This window comes from Trachemys scripta, chromosome 13 (genome assembly GCF_013100865.1).
Source record: "Trachemys scripta elegans isolate TJP31775 chromosome 13, CAS_Tse_1.0, whole genome shotgun sequence".
NCBI lineage: Eukaryota > Metazoa > Chordata > Testudines > Emydidae > Trachemys > Trachemys scripta.
The window spans coordinates 33,965,946-33,986,176 of record NC_048310.1 but is presented as its reverse complement, the minus strand read 5'-3'; the positions used below and the strand labels follow the sequence as shown (position 1 = coordinate 33,986,176).

General features: G+C 40.7%; 1 protein-coding gene across 6 annotated transcripts in view; it reads left to right on the top strand.

The window, feature by feature from the left end:
- The first annotated feature begins 3,173 nt into the window (after positions 1–3,173).
- Positions 3,174–20,231, top strand: part of ESRP2 (epithelial splicing regulatory protein 2) — a 65,256-nt gene continuing 48,198 nt past the window's right edge. For 3 of the 6 annotated variants that reach the window (XM_034788622.1, XM_034788627.1, XM_034788626.1), the window contains exons 1-3: positions 3,175–3,304; positions 3,506–3,658; positions 4,559–4,687. In XM_034788622.1, coding sequence (XP_034644513.1) covers positions 3,524–3,658; positions 4,559–4,687 — 264 coding nt within the window. In that variant the 5' untranslated portion in view covers positions 3,175–3,304; positions 3,506–3,523. Of the gene's footprint in view, positions 3,428–3,505; positions 3,659–4,558; positions 4,688–20,231 lie in introns of all 6 variants that reach the window. The other 3 variants (XM_034788625.1, XM_034788623.1, XM_034788624.1) reach the window with 3 other exon arrangements.

Sequence of the window (20,231 nt, the reverse complement as noted above, 5' to 3'; positions counted from 1 at the left end):
TGAAGTGTTGTGTGAGTTGCTGCCTTTCCCAATCTGGTTTCAAATGCGGTCCACAGCCTAGACTCTAGGCTCACTCCTTTTCTGGAGTTGGTTTTGCTAAACAGAAATTAAAAATAATGCAGCAAAGTTCAGCTCAAAACTTCTCCGCGGGCATGGCTATTACTAGAGTTCTTTCCACAGGGTTCTTCAGCCCACATCCAAGAAATTCTCACTTATCCACCACAGCAGGACCAACACCTGCTAACAGGATGGGGCATTTCATGCAAACATTTCAGACTACCCTATTACTTGCTGGTATATCCTTTGTTTATAACAACAATGTTGGAATTAAAGGGATGGTCAGGTTGATTAGGTACTTACTGAATATCTGCACGACTGGAATCTTTCCCAATCAGATGTCTCACTTCATAATGTACACTCTTTGTGTATAATTGGACACAGATGGCCTACTGCTACTACCATTGAAGACAATAGAGTTTATAGTTTTGATTATTGATTTCAGTGAGAGCAGGATGATCCCCACATGTACATACCCACACACTCGCAGGAAAGCGATTCAGCCTGTAACTGTGTTCATATATTGCAAACAGAGTAAACGATAGGCTTCTATTACATCTGTCTAAAGCAGTTGTTTTCAACCTTTTTTCACTTGCAGACCCCTAAATAAGAGCCTATATAAGAGAAAGGCACAAAAATCAGGACTGTCCCTATAAAATCGGGACATCTGGTCACCCTAAATGGAGGTGTGGACCCCTTTGGAAATCTTAGGCATTGTCTGCAGAGGAGTCCATGGACCACAGGTTGAAAACCACTCATCTAGAGGAGTTTGCCATCTTATCACCATAATATCTGACCACCTGATGAAATTATGGAATTATAATTCTATTGCGTTCTTGTCATGTACTAAAGTACAGAGACAAAGACAAGCACAACCCCAGAACATGATAGTGAAGATATGCTTTTTTCTAAATTCATATATTATGGATGCAGTAAGGTTTTTAGCCTGTTTGTCCAAAGGTTTGTGGGTATTTATTTTCTTTGATGTGGTGGATACATGTCCTTAAGACTGCTTCTCAAATAGCAGCATACTTGATTAGCAGAAGCAGTAATGGCAGAGGCTGAAGGGCAGTTAGCTTCTTGCTCTAACTGGTGTATTTTGTAATTCCAAGGAGTTAGTCCTGTGCACTGTGAGATTTCGCTGCCTGGCTTTTACTATGTAAATACTTGCAAACTAAATTATATACATAGGCCCCAATCCTGCAAACACTTAAGCAGGTGCTTAATTTAACTTCATCATGGGCCGTTCAATTTTAATCAATTGGAGTAAAGTTAAATACAAGCTTAAGTGTTTGTAGGATGTTTCCAAGTCTTTTAAAGCCTAAAAAATAATAGATTGGTTTAGATTTTTAAAGTAAAATTTTCTCTATACTTTAACAATTAGACAACCATGAATAAATGTACAACTCTGCCTTTTCCCATAATGAAAGAGATCAATTATCATTATAGCTACACCACTGTCGATTAAATAAAATTTATCTGGCACCCATCGACTTTTATCGGAGGGCAAATATAGTTTCTAATTGAAGACACCTTGAGTAGTCCTATTGGACTAAAGGGCAATCTTTGCACTACAAAAATGATCAGAGAACCACAGAATTGTAGGACTGGAATGGCCCTTGAGAGATCATCTAGTCCAATCCTCTGCACTCATGGCAGGACTAAGTATTTTGACCATCCCTGACAGGTGCTTGTCTAACCTGCTCTTAAAAAATCTCCAATGATGGAGATTCCACAACCTCCCTGGGCAATTTATTCCAGTGCTTAACCACCTGACAGTTAGGAAGTTTTTCCTAATATCCAGTTAGACACATAATTCACCATGAATACATTTCCAGCAGTGGTAGCAATAGCTGAAGATGTTGCTAAAGAGAGATATAAGGGTTTGTTTATTATTTTAAAACTAGAGCAGGGTTAAGCAACAGGATGCTAAAATCATCGGAGTCCTCCACACTACAAATTCCCCAACTGCTACTACTGGTAGCGAATTGTGCATCCAATTTTAGCCAGAGTAGACACAGTTAATGGAAAAGTGGTAAAGTTCCTCAATTCCCATTTTTGGTGTGTTTCCCTCAGTTTAAAAAGAATTTTTCCAGTTTGTTTTTGGTAAAGCAGAAAAAAAAAAGTGACATATGGCTACACAGAGAAGAAAAACTTAACTATTGTAATCAGGCTGCAAGTAATAGCTAAAGAACTGCTCATACAGTGTGGCAATACGTTAAAAGATTTCCAGAGTGCCTTACATTTCAGGCATACATCAAATTGTTCCATGCATACCCCTATGTCAATACAGAATTCTGTTGACTAAATTGGGATCTGCTTTTGTGGAACAATATTTAAGATCAGGACCTAAATGCATGATATTTCCTGGCTACAATGTTGCCCCCATTAAACATCTTTCCCTTATAATATTACAGTATGAAATTTGTATTTATTTTCATTAGCGGTCCTTGGCGATTTGAATACACACCCACTGGTACACTAATTGAAAAAACATCTAGATATGCATCCGAAGAAGTGGGCTGTAGTCCACGAAAGCTTCTGCTCTAATAAATGTGTTAGTCTCTAAGGTGCCACAAGTACTCCTGTTCTTTTTGTGGATACAGACTAACAGGCTGCTACTCTGAAATCTAGATTTAAGTTGAAAGAAATGCTTCAGAGATCAAACAGTGTACCATGTTAAAGCAGCTATATTAATAAATACTTAAAACTTCCACATAAGTAGATTCAGCCCAAGTGAAAAAGATCTCTAGACAAACTTAAACCAACAAAACTGTGTAGCCAAACACCTTTAGAACTGAGTGAACAAACCAGAGAGGCCTCATGTCTCTTTAACATTCAGCTGTATGTTACATTCCACTCGCTGGTTGCTGATAAAGGAATCCTGTAAAACTGAAAGCAGGCAGGTAAAGGCACTTCCTGGAGGCAGAATTAAATAGAGAATGGGAGTTTTCCTCTGATCTCTCTGAAAAACCAATCAGGCAGGGTCAGCCAGGCGTTGATTCTCCCCACGTCCCTCCTACACCTTTTCCAAAGACCCAATGGCTTTGTCTCTTTGGGAGATTGACTTCAATCACATGGTCTGAATCAAGGGCAGGTAACTTAGGAGAGGAGGAAAAAAAAAAAAAAAAAAAAAAAACCTAAGCCCGGGCTGGGTTCCTGCCATGATGTTAGAGGGAGAGAAACCCACAGCTTGTTAATTTCACCTCCCAATCAGACCCGGGGAGAAGGAGATCATTGGGAACAGGTAGAGCTGTAAGAAGTTTTCTCCATTTTTGTCTCAGTCCTCCTTCCCCAATAGCGCGCTCTCTTCTCTTGATATTATTACTCCTTGTCCTTTTATTTCCCCTTTGATCACTTGGAAGAAGGGGTGAGTCTCTGTGGGATTTATTTTATTTTCCTTTGTCTTTTTTTTTTTTTTTTTTTTGACCTCTGCTTTTGATTGTAGTTGTTTCCCCCTGTGGTCATGACGGCTTCGCACAGTGACTCTTTGGTGGTGTTGTTTGGGGCAACAGCTGGTGCATATGGGGCTAAACTGGGTTCGGATGAGAGGGAACTAATTCTCTTGGTGTGGCAAGTTGTGGATCTACACAGCAAGAAGGTATGGCTTCAAAGTCTTGATACAAGGTTGTGTTATGTACGTACACTGCAAGCGAAGCAACCCCCTAGCCCAGGGCTGGCCGGGTGCAGGCATTATGGTCAGTATCACATATCCACCTCAGCTGGGGCTGTTTGTTCATTTCACAAATGTACCAAAAGGGAGGGGGTGGGGAGAGGTTAAGTCTACAAAGGCCTTTTGCTTTATTTTATTTTTTCCCCCCAAGATTTTTTTTAAATTAGGTAATTTGTTTTTTTTAAAACGTTTGTTCTTTTAATGTTAGATTTCTTCTCATTTTTGGAGGCTTCTAATCCTCTTTCCCTGTCCCCGCATGCACGCTTGGTACACCAAACGTGCATGGTTTAATGGAAACTATCTCCATAAGGAAAACAGATCCTGAATGGCCTTGTTTTTTTTGTTTGTTTTTTCTTATGATCAAGCTATTTTTTAAAATATGTATCTTATTTTAGGCCATTCTAAAGGTAATTTTTTTTATTTTTAATTACTGCAATGTAAATGACTCAGAAGCTGCTCGACATAAAGTTTTGTTTTTAATCCCTACACGCACAAATATACACAATTGTCCATTTTGTTGAGCAGAGTCTTCAAATAGTGTAAAGCTATATGATCTTCCCACCAAAACTAACAACTACAGAACGAACCAATGCTGAGTGGAAAACATGTTCTCCCCATGAATGCATGAGCACCCATAGCAAGTACCCAGTGTTGGGGCAGGAGAGAAGGAAAAGTTAAGGAGGGCTTTTGATTTGTGAAATTGACAAATACATTTTTTGGAAAGTGATACTGGACCTCTCTGACGTTTCTGCTAAGCTATTGAATGCATTGTAATAATGAACTCATTCCATTGCTCCTCATTTTTCTCCCTCACTTACATGTTTTCAGGTAGGGACATTGCACAAATCCCTGGTAAAAGCAGACAATTTGGAGCTAAGTGACCAATGTCGAGAAGTGAGTGGCTTAGCACCAGAGGGACTGAGCAAAGCTGAGCCTCTGGACCGAGTTCTCCAACAGGTGAGGACCAGCAAGGGCATTTGAGTGTTAACTCTGGGAGCAGGATTGAACTGATGCAATAAAACAAATAGACTTGGTTTTGCCTTTCAATTTGAAATCCCTAGCTAACTGTTTCAAAACTAGCAATACCTCAGTCAAGGTTTGCCCCACAGAGAGATCTTGAGCTATGTGAAATTGGATTCTTGGAGAAAAATGGGAATAGCTCAAGTACATTGTGGCAAAACTTTTGAGACAGTGTTCTTGTTTTGAGAGTTTTGACCTATGTTTTCAATTTATTCTGAATAGGCCCATGTCCATTTTTTACCCTAAAGTTCTCTTATTCAAGGCTTAACAGGATGTAGCAGGATAATTAACACATCAGAAATTATTAGGGTACTAACAAAAATTTTTCAGAGAAGTTTGATCAAAGAAATACCATTATACTAAAGATACAGATTCCTAAGATTATCCATGTTAATATAAGACCGTGTCTTTCTCGTGTTGTGAAGAAAAATAATTCACTATTAAAAAGAAGAACAGGAGTACTTGTGGCACCTTAGAGACTAACAAATTTATTAGAGCATACGCTTTCGTGGACTACAGCCCACTTCACTATTAAAAGTAATTAGTTGCACATACCAAATTATAATTTCTGTAAAATACCACACATGCAGAGTGTGCATGATTTCTCTAGAAAGTTGAACTGAATGATCTTAAATTAATAGATAGTGAAGTGCTTAATTATAGTTAGACAGAAGTTGAGTTTGGATGTCCAAATTCATAATACAAACATCCCTGCCTTCTGTTTATAAGGTTGTTTCTGCTATTGTTGCATTTTGCTCCATGAAACATTCTGCGTCACCTTAATTTCAGGCAATATGATAACCTGAAAATTCTTATAATCCTTATGGTTTAAAGAGGCAGCTAGTTACTTTAATTAGTGTATATACACATGGCTTTTTTGTCTCGTTAAAATGTGATAGCTTAGTAAACTGAACTTGACTGGAAAAATACAATAGTGCATTTTTATGGGGTATATGAAAGCTGTCTTTCCACACCTTACTTGAATCATTGTGGGTGTGTTTTGAAAGAGAAACTTGCTTAGGCAGTAGGACAGGTTCATGTTGTAACTTCTGGTGACACACACATAACTTGGCAGAATAGGAACTAACCTTACTTGATACTGAATGGTTAACAATTCACTGTACCTGGACTAAATAATTTCTTAAATATAAATACACAACCCTTGTGCATTCAACATCCATTTATTTTTCAAAATTAGATGTGGATTACACTCTTTGGTTTTTCTATGATAACAAGTTTCACAAGAATCCAGCTGAGAGTGCAAAGTGATTTGTATAGCTTCAAAATAACTCTGAGAAAATGTAAAGCTGCAGGTTTGAGCTTGTCCCAGATCTTGCACTAAAGGCATCTGGAACAGCTTAGCAAAGTACACGCTGTTTACCTTTATAGCACACCCTTTAATTATACTCGATACTTTTATGAGCGATTGTATCTTACTGCCGTAAACTGCGCTGTAGGTAGGTCTACTCCAGCATATAAAGAGAAATATTAGCTTTTGTGTATGGGTGTGGAGGAGACTCTTGCAAAGTATTTTTTTCATTTTGGGTGGCATATCTTGGCAATTAGGGAAGAATGTTTTTGTGATTAAAGCATTGGAGTGCAACTGCTGGCTCTGTCACTGTCTTCCTGTGTGACTTTAGGCACTTCACTTAATCTCAGCACCTCAGTGTCCCCACCTGTAAAAAGAGAATGACAATACAATGAAGTCAGATACATGTTGTGAGGATATATTCATGTTTTTGAGATAGTCATGTACTATGGTAGCAAAAGTAGAATCTATAGTACAATTATAGGAGCTGATATTCTGTTAGGTTCTTAAAAATTACTTGATGCTTTCAGGTACACTAGAACCCTTATTGCCTGGAATAATTGGGGATTAAGTAGTTCATTAAACTGAACATCTCAAAATTATAGTAAGTATGGTACATAAATTGCAGTTGGGTGCACTGCATTGCTTTCTTCTTGTCCTTCAAACCACTGGGAAGTGATTTTTCAATGTGTTCAAGGAATCGGAATGTGAAAGGTTATCAACCTGCTCTTCATCAACATTTTGTTGTGTGCAGGTGTTTTTTTGTTTGTTGTCTTTCCAACCCCTATGAAGAAAAATGGTTTGTGTAACTTGATATTTATATGATTGGTGTTTGTAAATTCAAGATTCTATTGTATTGTCAATGAACGCAGATTTTTTTTTTTAAATTTAGATTATTAAAAGTGCAATTAGACAAAGTGGTTATTTAAAAAAAAACAAATTATACCTAGATTGGAGGCCACGTTGTAGATCAGCTGATCAGTCTACTAAACGTTATTCACCTCTGGAGACACTTGCAAACTCTGCAGAGGGAGGGTGAGATCACAAAGCTAGTCGTCTTCATCTGGTCCCTCTGAAGCCCCCACACAACTTATAATGACTGGCATTTGTTGCTGAAAAGTAGCCCAGCGTTGTTGTTTCTAGTCAGGAACATTGGCATCACTGGGAAAGGGAAGCTTGCACAGTAGCAGCTTGCATTATGAATGAGCCTCATCTGAGTGCCCTCAACTCCTACTGGCTTCAATGGGTACGCGTAGGGTGACCAGACAGCAAATGTGAAAAATCGGGATGGGGGTGGGGGGTAATATGAGCCTATATAAGAAAAAGATCCAAAAATTGGGACATCTGGTCACCCTACACACCACTTCTTTAGACCAGATCCCGAATGCCCTGCTTGCAGAAATACAATACAATATAATATAATAGTACTGCATGTTTATCCTTCCAGCACTGGCACATGGTCCATTAAAATGCATGTGTTGTGGTTCAAGTTATATATTACTAGTGGACTAGGCTTTAACAATTTAAGGAGATGTCTTTTTAAATCAAAATTGGGCTTTATTTTTTTATGCACTTACCTGTTGTGGTGGTAGTACAGGGAAAATTTTGTATTTGTATGGTCATGAATAAACTACACCTCTACCCCGATATAACACTGTCCTTTGGAGCCAAAAATCTTACCCCATTATATCGAACTTGCTTTGATCCGCTGGAGTGTGCAGGCCCCCCCTCCCCTCTTTACCGCGTTATATCCGAATTCGTGTTATATCGGGTCGCATGATATCGGAGTAGAGGTGTAGTTATATTATTCCACAACGTTTTGTTTTATTATTTTAAAAACAGTATTTGAAGATCAAAGGGAATCTTCAAATAACGAATATTTTGAGTGTGCATGATATGATCAATTTAAACTGTGTGTCTCTAACTTACTTGTCCTTGCTCATAGTAACAAACTCCAGCGCCTGTCGATCCAAGGGCTAGGTTGCATTCGATGATGCACAGTAACATTGTGTGTACAGGTATCTTTTTGTCTTAGTGGAGGAAATTCTGTTAGGGATTCCAAAATCCTAAATCTGCACCCTTTTAGTCAGTTTGCTTTGTGTATTCAGTGAATTCAAAATGGAAATGATTCCAAGACGTATCTTTCAAGTACGACATCCTTACAGTTTTGGAAAGCCTATGATCTGCTCCTTACTGGTTCAGATTCATTGTCCTAGCTTCAGAGTTTCCTTTCATATTCAATGCAATTCAAACTCTTCTAAAATAATAAATATCTCAGTAAGTTGAGTGCATATAGAGATTAATTTCCAGGCCATATAAAATCAGACTGATTTTATTTTTAACTAAAAATGTCTTGTACTGTAGGAATTTTTATCTTCCATACTAGAGTCATATTGCACAGTCTGACCTAAAGTAGTTACAGTTTTAGGCAGTCATATGGTATAGTGGAATTGAACATCTCAAAAGACAAAACAGATTGGAAGCTCTTTGCACAATGTTTCTCATCACAAATTATATGCACTAGATCCAGTGAAGTAAGCTTTTAAAGCAGTCATTGCCTATAAAGAAATGCCCCATCAAGTACATTTTGAAATCTAATCAAGTAAAAAATAGCCGTCACTCCCTTACAAAGAGGAAAGCATCCTAAGCTAGTGAAGGTCCTGCTAGTGAAGGCAGGGGCCTGGACTCGATGACCTTTCAAGGTCCCTTCCAGTTCTAGGAGATGGGATATCTCCATTAATTTAATTTAATTTAATTTAAGTACCTGGTCTAGACATTAAAAGGAAAGTATGGCCAGCTGTGGACTTTTTCTTTCAGTCATTCTCATGCCATATTTCCAACCTTAAAAGTTCAAAATTCGTGAATTCCCCCCCCCCCCATCATGAGTGGCTTATGAATCATGAGACTTTCTTTAAATAATACATTTTTGAATCATTTTATTTCCCTTCTGGTTTCTGAGCCTTTGAGGTGCACTTACTTCATATTTTCAAGCTTTTCTTTGCAACCAGGAGAGCTAGATGTCTACTTTTGCTTTTAAATGAAAGCTGAGATTCTCATGCAGTGTCCTAATTCCAGCAGCTGGGGCTTTGAGGAAAACCAGCTATTGTGAGAATTGGCGACTCTGCAAATATCTTAACTCCTCCACACCCTACCAAAGGCATGACCTGAGTCAACTTTATTCACTTTGCTTAAGCCTTATTGCTTCTCATCCTGAGAGAGGAAAAAGCTGAAGAAAAATTAGTAATTATGGTGGAGAAATGCCTGCGATATGAAGACACTTGGTGGCTTCCATTCCCAGTTACTGATTTCCTTTTGAGCAGTAGTCATAAAGCATGAGTTTTCAGTGGGAGTTGTGTGCGTGACTCCTTTTGAAAATGTTCCCCCAAAATTCAGTTATGGAACGATATGAAATCAACTTTTAGTTCCACTCAAATACTTGCCTGCTGGACTGCCCTAAACTTGCTGGCCTTTCATCATATTATATATTGCAGCAAATAGACCAGGGATAAATTTACTTTGTCTTCTCTGGCCTAAATAGGGTGACCAGATGTCCCGATTTTATAGGGACAGTCCCGATTTTTGGGTCTTTTTCTTATATAGGCTCCTATTACCCCCGACCCTCTGTCCCGATTTTTCACACTTGCTGTCTGGTCACCCTAGGCCTAAAGAACTTGGAATCAAGCAACATGCCAATTTCTTTTTCTCTTACGTTGAGCATAAGTTGAAAATACTGTGGGCTTTGCCATTAAGTTAAATGGCCATGAAAACAAATTGCTCCTTTTACACTTCCATATTTTTTTTTTTTAAATTCTTGTTGATCAAGCAGTAGAATCAAAGGGTTGGTATATTTTGCCAAATATCAACCAAGTTGGCAGGAAACAAACTAGTTGTTTGAGCCTTTAAAGGACAAGGGGTGGTAGAACCAGTGGATTCCTGCAGCCTGATTAATCAGTTGGAACTAAACTTAAAGGGAAACTTATTCTGCACCCTCTTCTCCATAGTGTGGTGGTAAAGGTTGTTCCTATTTCATTGTTTTCGACTCTGGTGATATTTGGTATCTGTGTTAAAGCTTTCATTTTTAAGAAATGAGTTTTTCTAATCCATATGTTCACAGAGGAAAAACCTGAAAACATGAACTGATTTTTACTGTAAAGCCTCAGAGGCCAGAAGACAAATAAAAAGAACCCCAAACGACTTATATTGACAAATCTCACTTTTATGCCAATCTCTTGATTTTGGGGATCTGACTCTTGAATGCTTGCTAGTATCAATGCTGCTATCCAAACAGATACATTGTTGTGGGTTGTCTTTTCCTCGAGGCTTACCTAGCACTATAGATATGCCATTTTTATTTTTAAAGTACTGGTTGTGTTTGCTAAGAGCTTGTTGGGATGGTCTGCTAAACTGAACATTACTACTGGCATATCTACAGGATATAGTTTTGTGCAGTACTCTGGTCCTGCATCTTGTCTTTTCTATTGGCAGTTCATTGCTAAATTCAAATAGAGCTAGTTTAGGTGAAGTCTTGCACCTAATCTTGGGGCTTCAGCAGTCTATAAAGTGATTATCTATAGCTCCTCCAGATCTTTATGCTTTTTGCCTGGTTCCAGGCTTTTGTTTATATAATGGGATTTCCTATGATTAGCAGTGGAGATGGATGGTTAAACGTAGTTTCCCCAAATCTAGCCGTGATTCTGTTTGATGCTGTAGGTGGAATCTGATGGTTTTTTTTCATTGCTAATCCTCTGGGCTGTCCAAGTCCCTACAGGTCGCATTTGGAACACTTTCTGCTTTACAGTCAGTTAGGCTAGATGACAGCTCAGACCTAAGATGGTTTCTTCGAAAGCACCATCGTGTCACATGTCAGTGTGCAGTCTTGGCAAGGTTTATCTTCCACAGAGGCTTGGGGCATAGTAATATTTTTCGCATGACTAAAAATCATAACATTTTCATCTGAGTGATTCAAGTGCTGTCCAAATATTAAGCCTTGTATACCCCCAAAAAGTATATTTAGATCCATTTTACACCTGAGTAAATTGAGACCTAGGTAGCTTAAATGACTTGCTTTGAGCTGCATCATGAATGATGTGCAGACAAGGAAATAAAACTCCGTAGTGCTGGCTACCAGTGCTGTCATTCTTTAACCACTGGACCATATTAGTCACTGTTGGTGAGTGTTCATAATTGCTTCATTCTAATACAGGGAGGGAGAATTTGGACATTCTCTCCTGATGCTGCTGCCTACTTCTGGTAACGTTAAATAGTAACTTTAAGCTTCTTATCAGATTGGGGTGGAGTAGCAGCTATAAAATAGCAAACCATTGCAACAACCTGTAGAGCAGGGATTGGCAACCTTTGGCACGTGGCCCATTAGGGAAATCCACTGGCGGGCCGAGACGGTTTATTTACGTGCCGCGTCTGCAGGTTCGGCCGATTGCAGCTCCCACTGGCCGCGGTTTGCCATTCCAGGCCAATGGGGGCTGCTGGAAGCGGCGCTGGCCAAGGGATGTGCTGGCCGCTGCTTCCCGCAGCCCCCATTGGCCTGGAACGGCGAACAGCAGCCAGTTGGAGCTGCGATCGGCCGAACCTGCGGACACTGCAGGTAAACAAACCGTCCCGTCCCGCCAGCGGATTTTCCTGATGGGCCGCGTGCCAAAGGTTGCTGATCCCTGCTGTATAGAGCAACAGAGGGTCCTGTGGCACCTTTAAGACTAACAGAAGTATTGGAGCATAAGCTTTCGTGGGTGAATGCCCACTTCATCAGATGAAAGCTTATGCNATGTGCTCCTCACCCAGCAGTCTTCATTTTCATACATATTGCAATGCTATTTTTAAAAAAGGAAGTAAATATTGTCTCAAGTTCTGCCTGACACAATATAAGCATGTCAGACTACATTAGTGGCATATGCCAGTGAAAAGCTACTTGGCTTCCAAGCATATCCATCTATCCCATGTGAAGATATGAATTGTTTGGGTGACTCTATACAGCAGGTATCAGAGGGGTAGCCGTGTTAGTCTGAATCTGTAAAAAGCAACAGAGGGTCCTGTGGCACCTTTAAGACTAACAGAAGTATTGGAGCATAAGCTTTCGTGGGTGAATGCCCACTTCATCAGATGAAAGCTTATGCTCCAATACTTCTGTTAGTCTTAAAGGTGCCACAGGACCCTCTGTTGCTTTTTACAGATTCAGACTAACACGGCTACCCCTCTGATACCTGCTGTATAGAGTCACCCAAACAATTCATATCTTCACATGGGATAGATGGATATGCTTGGAAGCCAAGTAGCTTTTCACTGGCATATGCCACTAATGTAGTCTGACATGCTTATATTGTGTCAGGCAGAACTTGAGACAATATTTACTTCCTTTTTTAAAAATAGCATTGCAATATGTATGAAAATGAAGACTGCTGGGTGAGGAGCACATGATCCTAAGGGATTATTTGACTTCCTTCCTTTACCTTATTACAGTAATGAGTCGTCATGCTATTGTCTGAATAACTCCTTACATGCTTTTGAAAATTTCCATTCATAATAAAAAATCCTGGGTCTACCATTTAAAAAAAAAAAAAGGGGGGGGGGCACACAAGCTGTATGAGAAATGATTCCATCAGCTTGAGAAACTGTTTTTGTGGATCTTGTAAATCTCTAGAGCTTCTGTTTTTCACCGCTCTCCTATGATCCTACAATCTGGCTCTTGTGGCAGCTGTCCAGAGGATTGCACAGTTCTCACTTCTGCATGTTGCTCTACTCAGCACTGTTTAAGAGTTTCTAAGCCTCATGCATGTGAACATTGGGTAGCTAACTGCTGCTAGATGAAGACAACACCTTACTCAGCATGTTGTGGCACATCTAGGTTAAATAGTCAGTCTAAGAGAAAAGCATATAGATGCTGACTCTGGCTATTGGCAGAGGTAGCAAGGCAGTATTATGGACAGGGCTGGCACCAGCCTGCCAAGCAGGTGCTTGGGGCGGCATGTCCAGGTGTTCGGCGGCAATTCGGCGGACGGTCCCTCACTCCCGCTCGGAGCGAAGGACCTCCCGCCGAATTGCCGCCGCAGATCACGATCGCGGCTTTTTTTTTTTTTTTTTTTTTTTTTTTGCTGCTTGGGGTGGCCAAAACCCTGGAGCCGGCCCTGATTATGGAGAGCTATAAAAAGGCTAATTGGAGTTTGGTTTTAGAGTTACTGCCCTCATAACGCTTGCTTTATGCAAAACCATTACATTTAATACTTTGTATGTTTAATGTAGGGATAGTTCCATTTATTTTTCAAAGACTAATCTTAGTCCTTTGGCTCATTTCCTTTTCTTTTTTTAAGCTACAAAACTCCCTTTATAGAAATGAAACCTCTAATTCTCTCTCTATTGCATACCTGTAATTACATGGATATTGGTGTGTCTCACTGACAGACTCCTTTCATACAAAGATTCCAAACTTTAGTGATTTCCTCTATCTATCTTATCAAGTCCACCATTTCAGGGATTGAGAGCAGCAATAAATTGCTGGGTTTAGTGTGTGGGTAGGAGGTGAGACTAGATGATCCGATGGTCTCGTCTGTTCTTGAACTCTGACTCTAATAACACTGCACGAACGTTTAGGATGAAAAGCATAGAATACTCTATGTAACTGACATTGCAGAGAGTATTTAGATGGGCAGAATGTAACTACAAAATGTAACTTTATTTAATTTAAGAGGAACCTTGTGGTTTATTTGAAAAAAGTGCCATGGAATCTTAATGCACATGAATGGGCAAGGAACTTGCTATCTAAAATTTATCCTAAATCACATCCTGATATGGAGGTCCGATTACCAGGAGAGAGTTTTTAGCAACCTACAAATATTTTGATAATCCACAAATGCGGACAAAGTACCTGGTGTGCGACTCCCTACTTCTCTGGAACTCTGCATAGTCTTAATGTGACATAATTCTTTGACAATTGTCATGCTGTCTGAAGTGGCTCCTGACCGTGAGTGCATACCTCAGGACAGACTGTCAGAAAACAGGGCAGACACCCCAGGCTGTTGGTGTGTTGTATAATTAGATTTCACTAAGCCAGTAACAAATGTGAACTCCTGGATCATGGTACCAGTCTTATCATGGAGTCACAGACAGTCCTCTTAGTCTCTCCAGTGTATCTTGCCACCCAGACAAACTGGAGTTTGTGATTAAAAAGTCACTTAAACCAAAAATCACACCACATCAGGTTGCTCTCAGTCCCCAGAGATCAGTCACTTACCCCAGATCAATTGGCACTCTAGATCTTACACCAAAGATAATGTTGGCAGCTAATTCTATAGTAAACTAACTAAAGGATGTGAGAGTCATTGAGCGGTTAAATCGCATAAAATATATGTACAGGTGAGTCACAGTCTGTCATTCCAAATGATGGCAGTGATATACTAAACTGCCAGTTTCCCAAAAGTCTTGTCAGGGTACCTGGATTCTCTCCAGGTATCTCCGCTTTGCATCAGGTTCACTTCCCTGTAAGAGTCCAAACAGTCCAGAGCTCCAGGATCTTTTCTTGAATCCATACTTCTTCTCACAGAAAACAAGCTGACAGTGTCACTACTAGGGTGACCAGATGTCCCCTTTTTAAAGGGACAGTTCCTTTTTTTGGGACTTTTTCTTATATAGGCGCGTATCACCTCACACCCCTTTCACGTTTTTTCAGTTGCTATCTGGTAACCCTGGTCACTACCCATGTGGGCTTTTCCTTTGATGACAGTGTAAGGGATGCATTTTGAATCTTTGACCTTCAATCATCACATATGCTGACCACTTGCTTTGAAATTGGCTCTTCTCTATTAGAGTTCTTCATCTGCATTCTACAAGGCTTCTTCTCCTTTGATGGGATATTTCATTACATGGATATAACGTAGTAGGAAACATTTAAATTGTGTATAACATGATACAGATAAATGAAAACAATGCAAGTAGCATCCCTTTAGTTTTCATGAAGTTTAAACATCAAATACATTCTTATACATTTAACAATCACTTTGCTCTATACTAATACACAAGTGAATTGGCCTGGGGCTTCAGCATGAGTTCACACCTGGTCTGCCAGCGTCACAACAATAAAAACTTGCTGCTGCAGTCGGTCACTGGTAGAAGGATTTGGGAAGGAATTATGATTGGAAGGATTAGGGTTTACTGGTATATCAGTTATGTGGGATTTTCGGTCATGACACATCATCATTAAAGATAAATCTTGACTAACAGGTGTTTGCTAAACTCACCTAGTGTTCTTTCTAAAACTTCCCAGGAGGATCAGAATTTTCTATCTTCTCCTCCCCATTAAGTCACTGGAATAATAATAATTTGGATTTCATAAATGCTATGTTTTTGTTGCAAATAGTGGCCCTCTTCCTCCCATATATTCCTGGAAAAGCTTCTTTCCTTATAATTGCTGCCCTGCATAAAATCCCAGAGCCACACCTGGACCACCATTTCTATTGGGCATGACCAGTTTTTCTTATTCCTTTTATTGCAATTACCTCCTCGCTTCAGTATAAAAGGTGGGGATTGGATTGTTTGAAAGCAACTTCATATATCTATCATTGGCAGACACTGGATTAGAAAGATGCTTTCCTTGGTACACTCTCTCTGGTAGTCTATTTGCCTCACCTCTATGATACATTTGTCTCCTTGGGTTGATGATGTTCTTGAATTAGTTCCATACTCTACTCTAGTTTCCTAGTTTTACAGGATGATCGTTCCACTCTTTTAGCAAATGTCTTGCTTTGTAAAAGAGACACAAGGCGGGTGAGGTAATGTCTTTTATTGGTCCAGAAATGGAATAGCTGCTTTGCCAAGCTGCTCTTCATCCCAGTGTATCCATGTGCTGCAAACATAGACATTAGTAACGTACTAAACAGTATACATAAAATACTGGGAATAGAAGCCTAAATACTTAGTATATGAGCACTTTATAATTTAATAAAAGAACAAACAAAATTTCCCCCACGTTAGCTCTTGCAGTAGATAGAAAGATAACAAAAGGGTTCCCACCCCCTTCCGCCTCCGGTCCACGTATGTGAAGAGCTAATGAGGAAGAGAAGCTGAAGAAATTAGCTTTGTACTTAGTTTGGAAAGCCATGAGATTAGCAGTCAGTCTTATCTCTCATGGGAGTGAGTTCTAGAGTCTGTCTGGCTCCCATAAAAGTTCTGGATCTTTTGACTAAACACACACACTACCACGTGAGCTCAAGGAGAACTTCTGTTAGCTGTCAGTAATATGGCTCTTAATCTTTCATGACCAGGCTAAGGCCATGATCCTGTGAAGATTTATGCATGTGCTGAACTTTATTCACTGCAAGCACAACATCTAAAGTTAAGCACACACATAAGACTTTGCAGGAATGGGATCATAATGAGACATTCCACTACATTGATATTCAGGGTACAACCATATAATGCTATAATAGAGCAATAGCAATCAAATGTGGAGACCACTGATTAAAGAAACATGGAAAACAGTGTAGGGAGGCTTTCCTCCTAGTGTAAATCTTTACATATGTGTTTCCAGGGCCTAAATATTGGGATTGGTTCTAAAGATATTGACCTCGCAGCGTCTTCTGCAGCTGAGGAAAAAACCTTATGCTTTTTCTTGGATGTCTGACACTTCAGGATCCTGGGAGAGAACGTGTTCTGTGTTGGTTGGGAGGGAGGAGAGTGTGTGTTTTGTGAGGCTGGGTCATGGCGCGGTAGTAAGAACAGGGCTCTGAAGGATTGCAGGAAGTAAGATTTTCACCCCCATTGTAGCAACTGGAGTGTTATTTCTTATAGCAAATCAGAATTGTTAGAGGATGAACTCTTGCTTACTGAGGAACTTGCGAAAGGCCACCAGGCTTTTAAGGAGGAGGTAGGAAGACTGGGAAAAGAAAGGCAACAGCCGTCAGTGTGTACTTAAATTTATTTGTAACAGCTGAGAGTAGACCTCTGAGGAGCTGCATGACTTACTACATATTGCAACAATATGGTACTTGATATCATCTGGTCTTTTACATATTTGTGAATTAAATTTTGCCCTTCTCTAGGAACAACAAATGGTGGTGGCTGGTGGGTTGTCCAGTGGTGTCTGGCCATAACAAGTTGGACTGGAGTGGCTGGATGGAGAAGGTTGTTGTTTGATTTTTGAAGTGTTTGGGATGCTCCTGACTGGTGGGTGAGAGGGCGTTGGGTCTCTGGCTAGTTCAGGGGAACAGTGCTCCAGTTTTCCCCTGGTACCAGTTTCCAAGGCTTCAAGCTGGGACTGTACAAGAAGGCCACCAGTGGGGCTATCCTATAGGGCTGGCAATCAGGGGAACAGAAGCTTGCCCCCTCTTTCTGTCCCCTTCTGTATTGAGGAGAGGTGCAATGATATGTGATGCATATCTCTTTGGAGCACTTGGGGGAGGGACAACACAAGAGCTCCCAGAGAAAGCAGAACATTTAGCAAGTAAAGCCAGCCTTACTATTTTTGTTTCTGAAACTTATTTTGCTCTCTCCCTGTGATACAACCAATTCCTGTCCCCCAAGATCACACTGCCAAGCCCAGATCTGGGCTGAGAATTCTGGAGAGTGATAGTAGGATGATTCTTTGGGATGCAACCGGAACTTAACTGAACCATTTTGTTTTTTAAAAGTGTATTGAGCTCCGGGGAAGGGAAATCTGCTGCTGCCATAGCCGAGCCCAGCTACATTCTAACCCTCAGAGAGTTTACACAGGTTTACGTTTCCGGTGCTCGTCACAAAGAATAGGGAAAAAATCTTTTTTGGAAAGCTATGTTCTGTCATGAACCCAAAGGCTGGGTGTGTACCCAGGAGCCCCCTTCTGCTCATGAGTGCTTTAGTTTCTTTGGCAAGATGTAAGGGGCAGCAGAAGGCAGAAGCATGAGAGAATCCCTGAGAAGATGAAAGTATGTGGGGTCAGTGTGTGAAGGGAGTTGAAAAGAGCCATTCTTTTTTATCTTCTGATTTTAGAAAAGAATGGGGGGAGGAGGGAAGAAGGGTAGAGAGATCCTTTAAAAACTACTGTGAGAAAAACATACTTGCATTCTCCCTCATTACAGGTATTGGCTGTCGTCCTCCAACTGGTTAGGCTTGCACTACAAACAATGAGACAGTGTTGAGTAAACACAGCAGTACCACTATGCATTGCAATCAATAGACCCAGTGCTAAAGATCACATTGCTAATGAAAGTTTGTCCTTGAAACACAGATGGGTGAGGAGAGGGAATACTGAATACCATATGAGTACAGTTGTACTTAGCCCAAGACTTGACTTTAGGGTATAACAACCAGAATATATTAACTAATACACAGAATTTGGGGACTGTGTTAAATCTTGTCTTTCAGGCTGAAATAACGTGTTCAGTGAGTACTACTGATAATGCCACGAGCTGCTGAGAGCAATGAGACACTATTATAGTGCTCCTAGAAATAGGTTAAAGGTTGGAAATACTACATAGGTTTTGCAGCTAAGGGACTAGTACTAAAAAAAAGAGAAAATACGTTCCCTGGGAGAGGTGTCTTTAAGGATAAACAAAGATTTATATTGGGAACACTGACAGTATTTAAGAGTCCTCCCACTAGAAGACTTTGAGGTCTGGAAGACACCCCTCACCCCCCCCCCCTTTTTTTTTTTTCATGGTCTTATTCTTGACACACTTTTCAGCTCTATGGATTTTTAGAATTTTCATCTGCTATTACTTCTGCTCACGCCTTATACCAATGGGGATTTTATCCCTTTTGTAGTGGGTAGCTTGCCTCCTGGTTACTGGTTTTTCCCTGCTAGGAGTAGTTTATGTAGCTGAGTTTTTTGGATTGATTAACTTTTTTTAGGCCTTGTTTTTAGAATGTCAGCATAGTTAAAGCCGCAAAACTCCCCTAGTGAGAGCACAGTTTAAAAGTGCTTATGTCCATATAGCTTATTCTGGTAAGGCACATTTACATTGATATAACTGCATGTACTGTAAGGCTTTTAATGGTATAACTATGTTGGGGGGAAATCACGTCGCTTAGGCAATGTCTACACTGGCACTTTTGTCGCTAAAACTTTTGTTGCTCGGGGGTGTGAAAACAACAACACCCCCCCCACCCACATTCACACACTCCGAATGACAGCTCTTCGTCGGCAGGAGCCACACTCCCAGTGACGAAGCTATCACTCCTCATTGGAGGTGGTTTTATTTTTCGCCGGGAGAGCTCTCTCTGGTGATAGAGTGGTCACACAGTGCACCTTACAACAGCATGGTTGCAGCGGCACAGCCGCACCGTTGTAAGGTGCGCAATGTAGACATAGCCGTAGCAACATAGGCCAGTAAAACTTTCAAAATGCACACTAATCCTTAGATTTTTAAAAGTGTGGTATCGGGGGGGGAGGGGGTTCTTTTGTACACTCTTAGACCATTCAGGTCTCCTCTTCAATAAAAAGATGACCGGGGAGCAGGCTATTGAATGTGGTTCTTAGTTTAGGTTTCTGTGTGTGTGGATGGATAGATTGCATAAAAAAATGGATCGAGCATGAAGTAGCGTCGCCATAAAATGTTACTGTTTCCCATTGCTTTTTATTGGGAACTCATTAAAAGGGTGTGTGTGTGTGTGTGTGTCCCTGTGTAATCTGCATGCAGTCTTCAACAGCTAGCTGTGTTCATGCTAGAGGGTAGTATTCAGCAGAGCAGTGGTCCCCAACCTTTTTCGTCTGGCAGGCGCCAGACAATGAGCCACGGAGGACCGTGGCGGCGGACGAGCATCCGCCGAAATGCCGCCGACAAGCGGCAATGTCAATAGGCGTCGCTGCCAAAATGCCGCCGACAAGCAGTGTCATCCAGAGGCGTCGCCGCCGCTGAAATGCCGCCAATTGCATCCGTCGAAATGCCGCCGACAAGCAGCGTCATCCAGAGGCGGCATTTCGGCGGATGCTCATCCGCCGGCCAGTACGCGGGCACAGTTAGACGTCCCGGCGGGCGCCATGGGGCACTGCGTTGGGGACCCCTGCAGTAGAGCATGTATCATCATGAAACTGGAGGAAACTTTTAGAACTTTTATGGAGAAGGTCCTTGCGGCCACTGTTAAAGAGCTTCAAATGCACTAACCCATCCTGCTTCACTTCCTAACCTTAAACATTCTTAAAATATGTTCTTAAGGGCAGAAATATAACCTTATCCACGTTTAAACTTTGGCCCA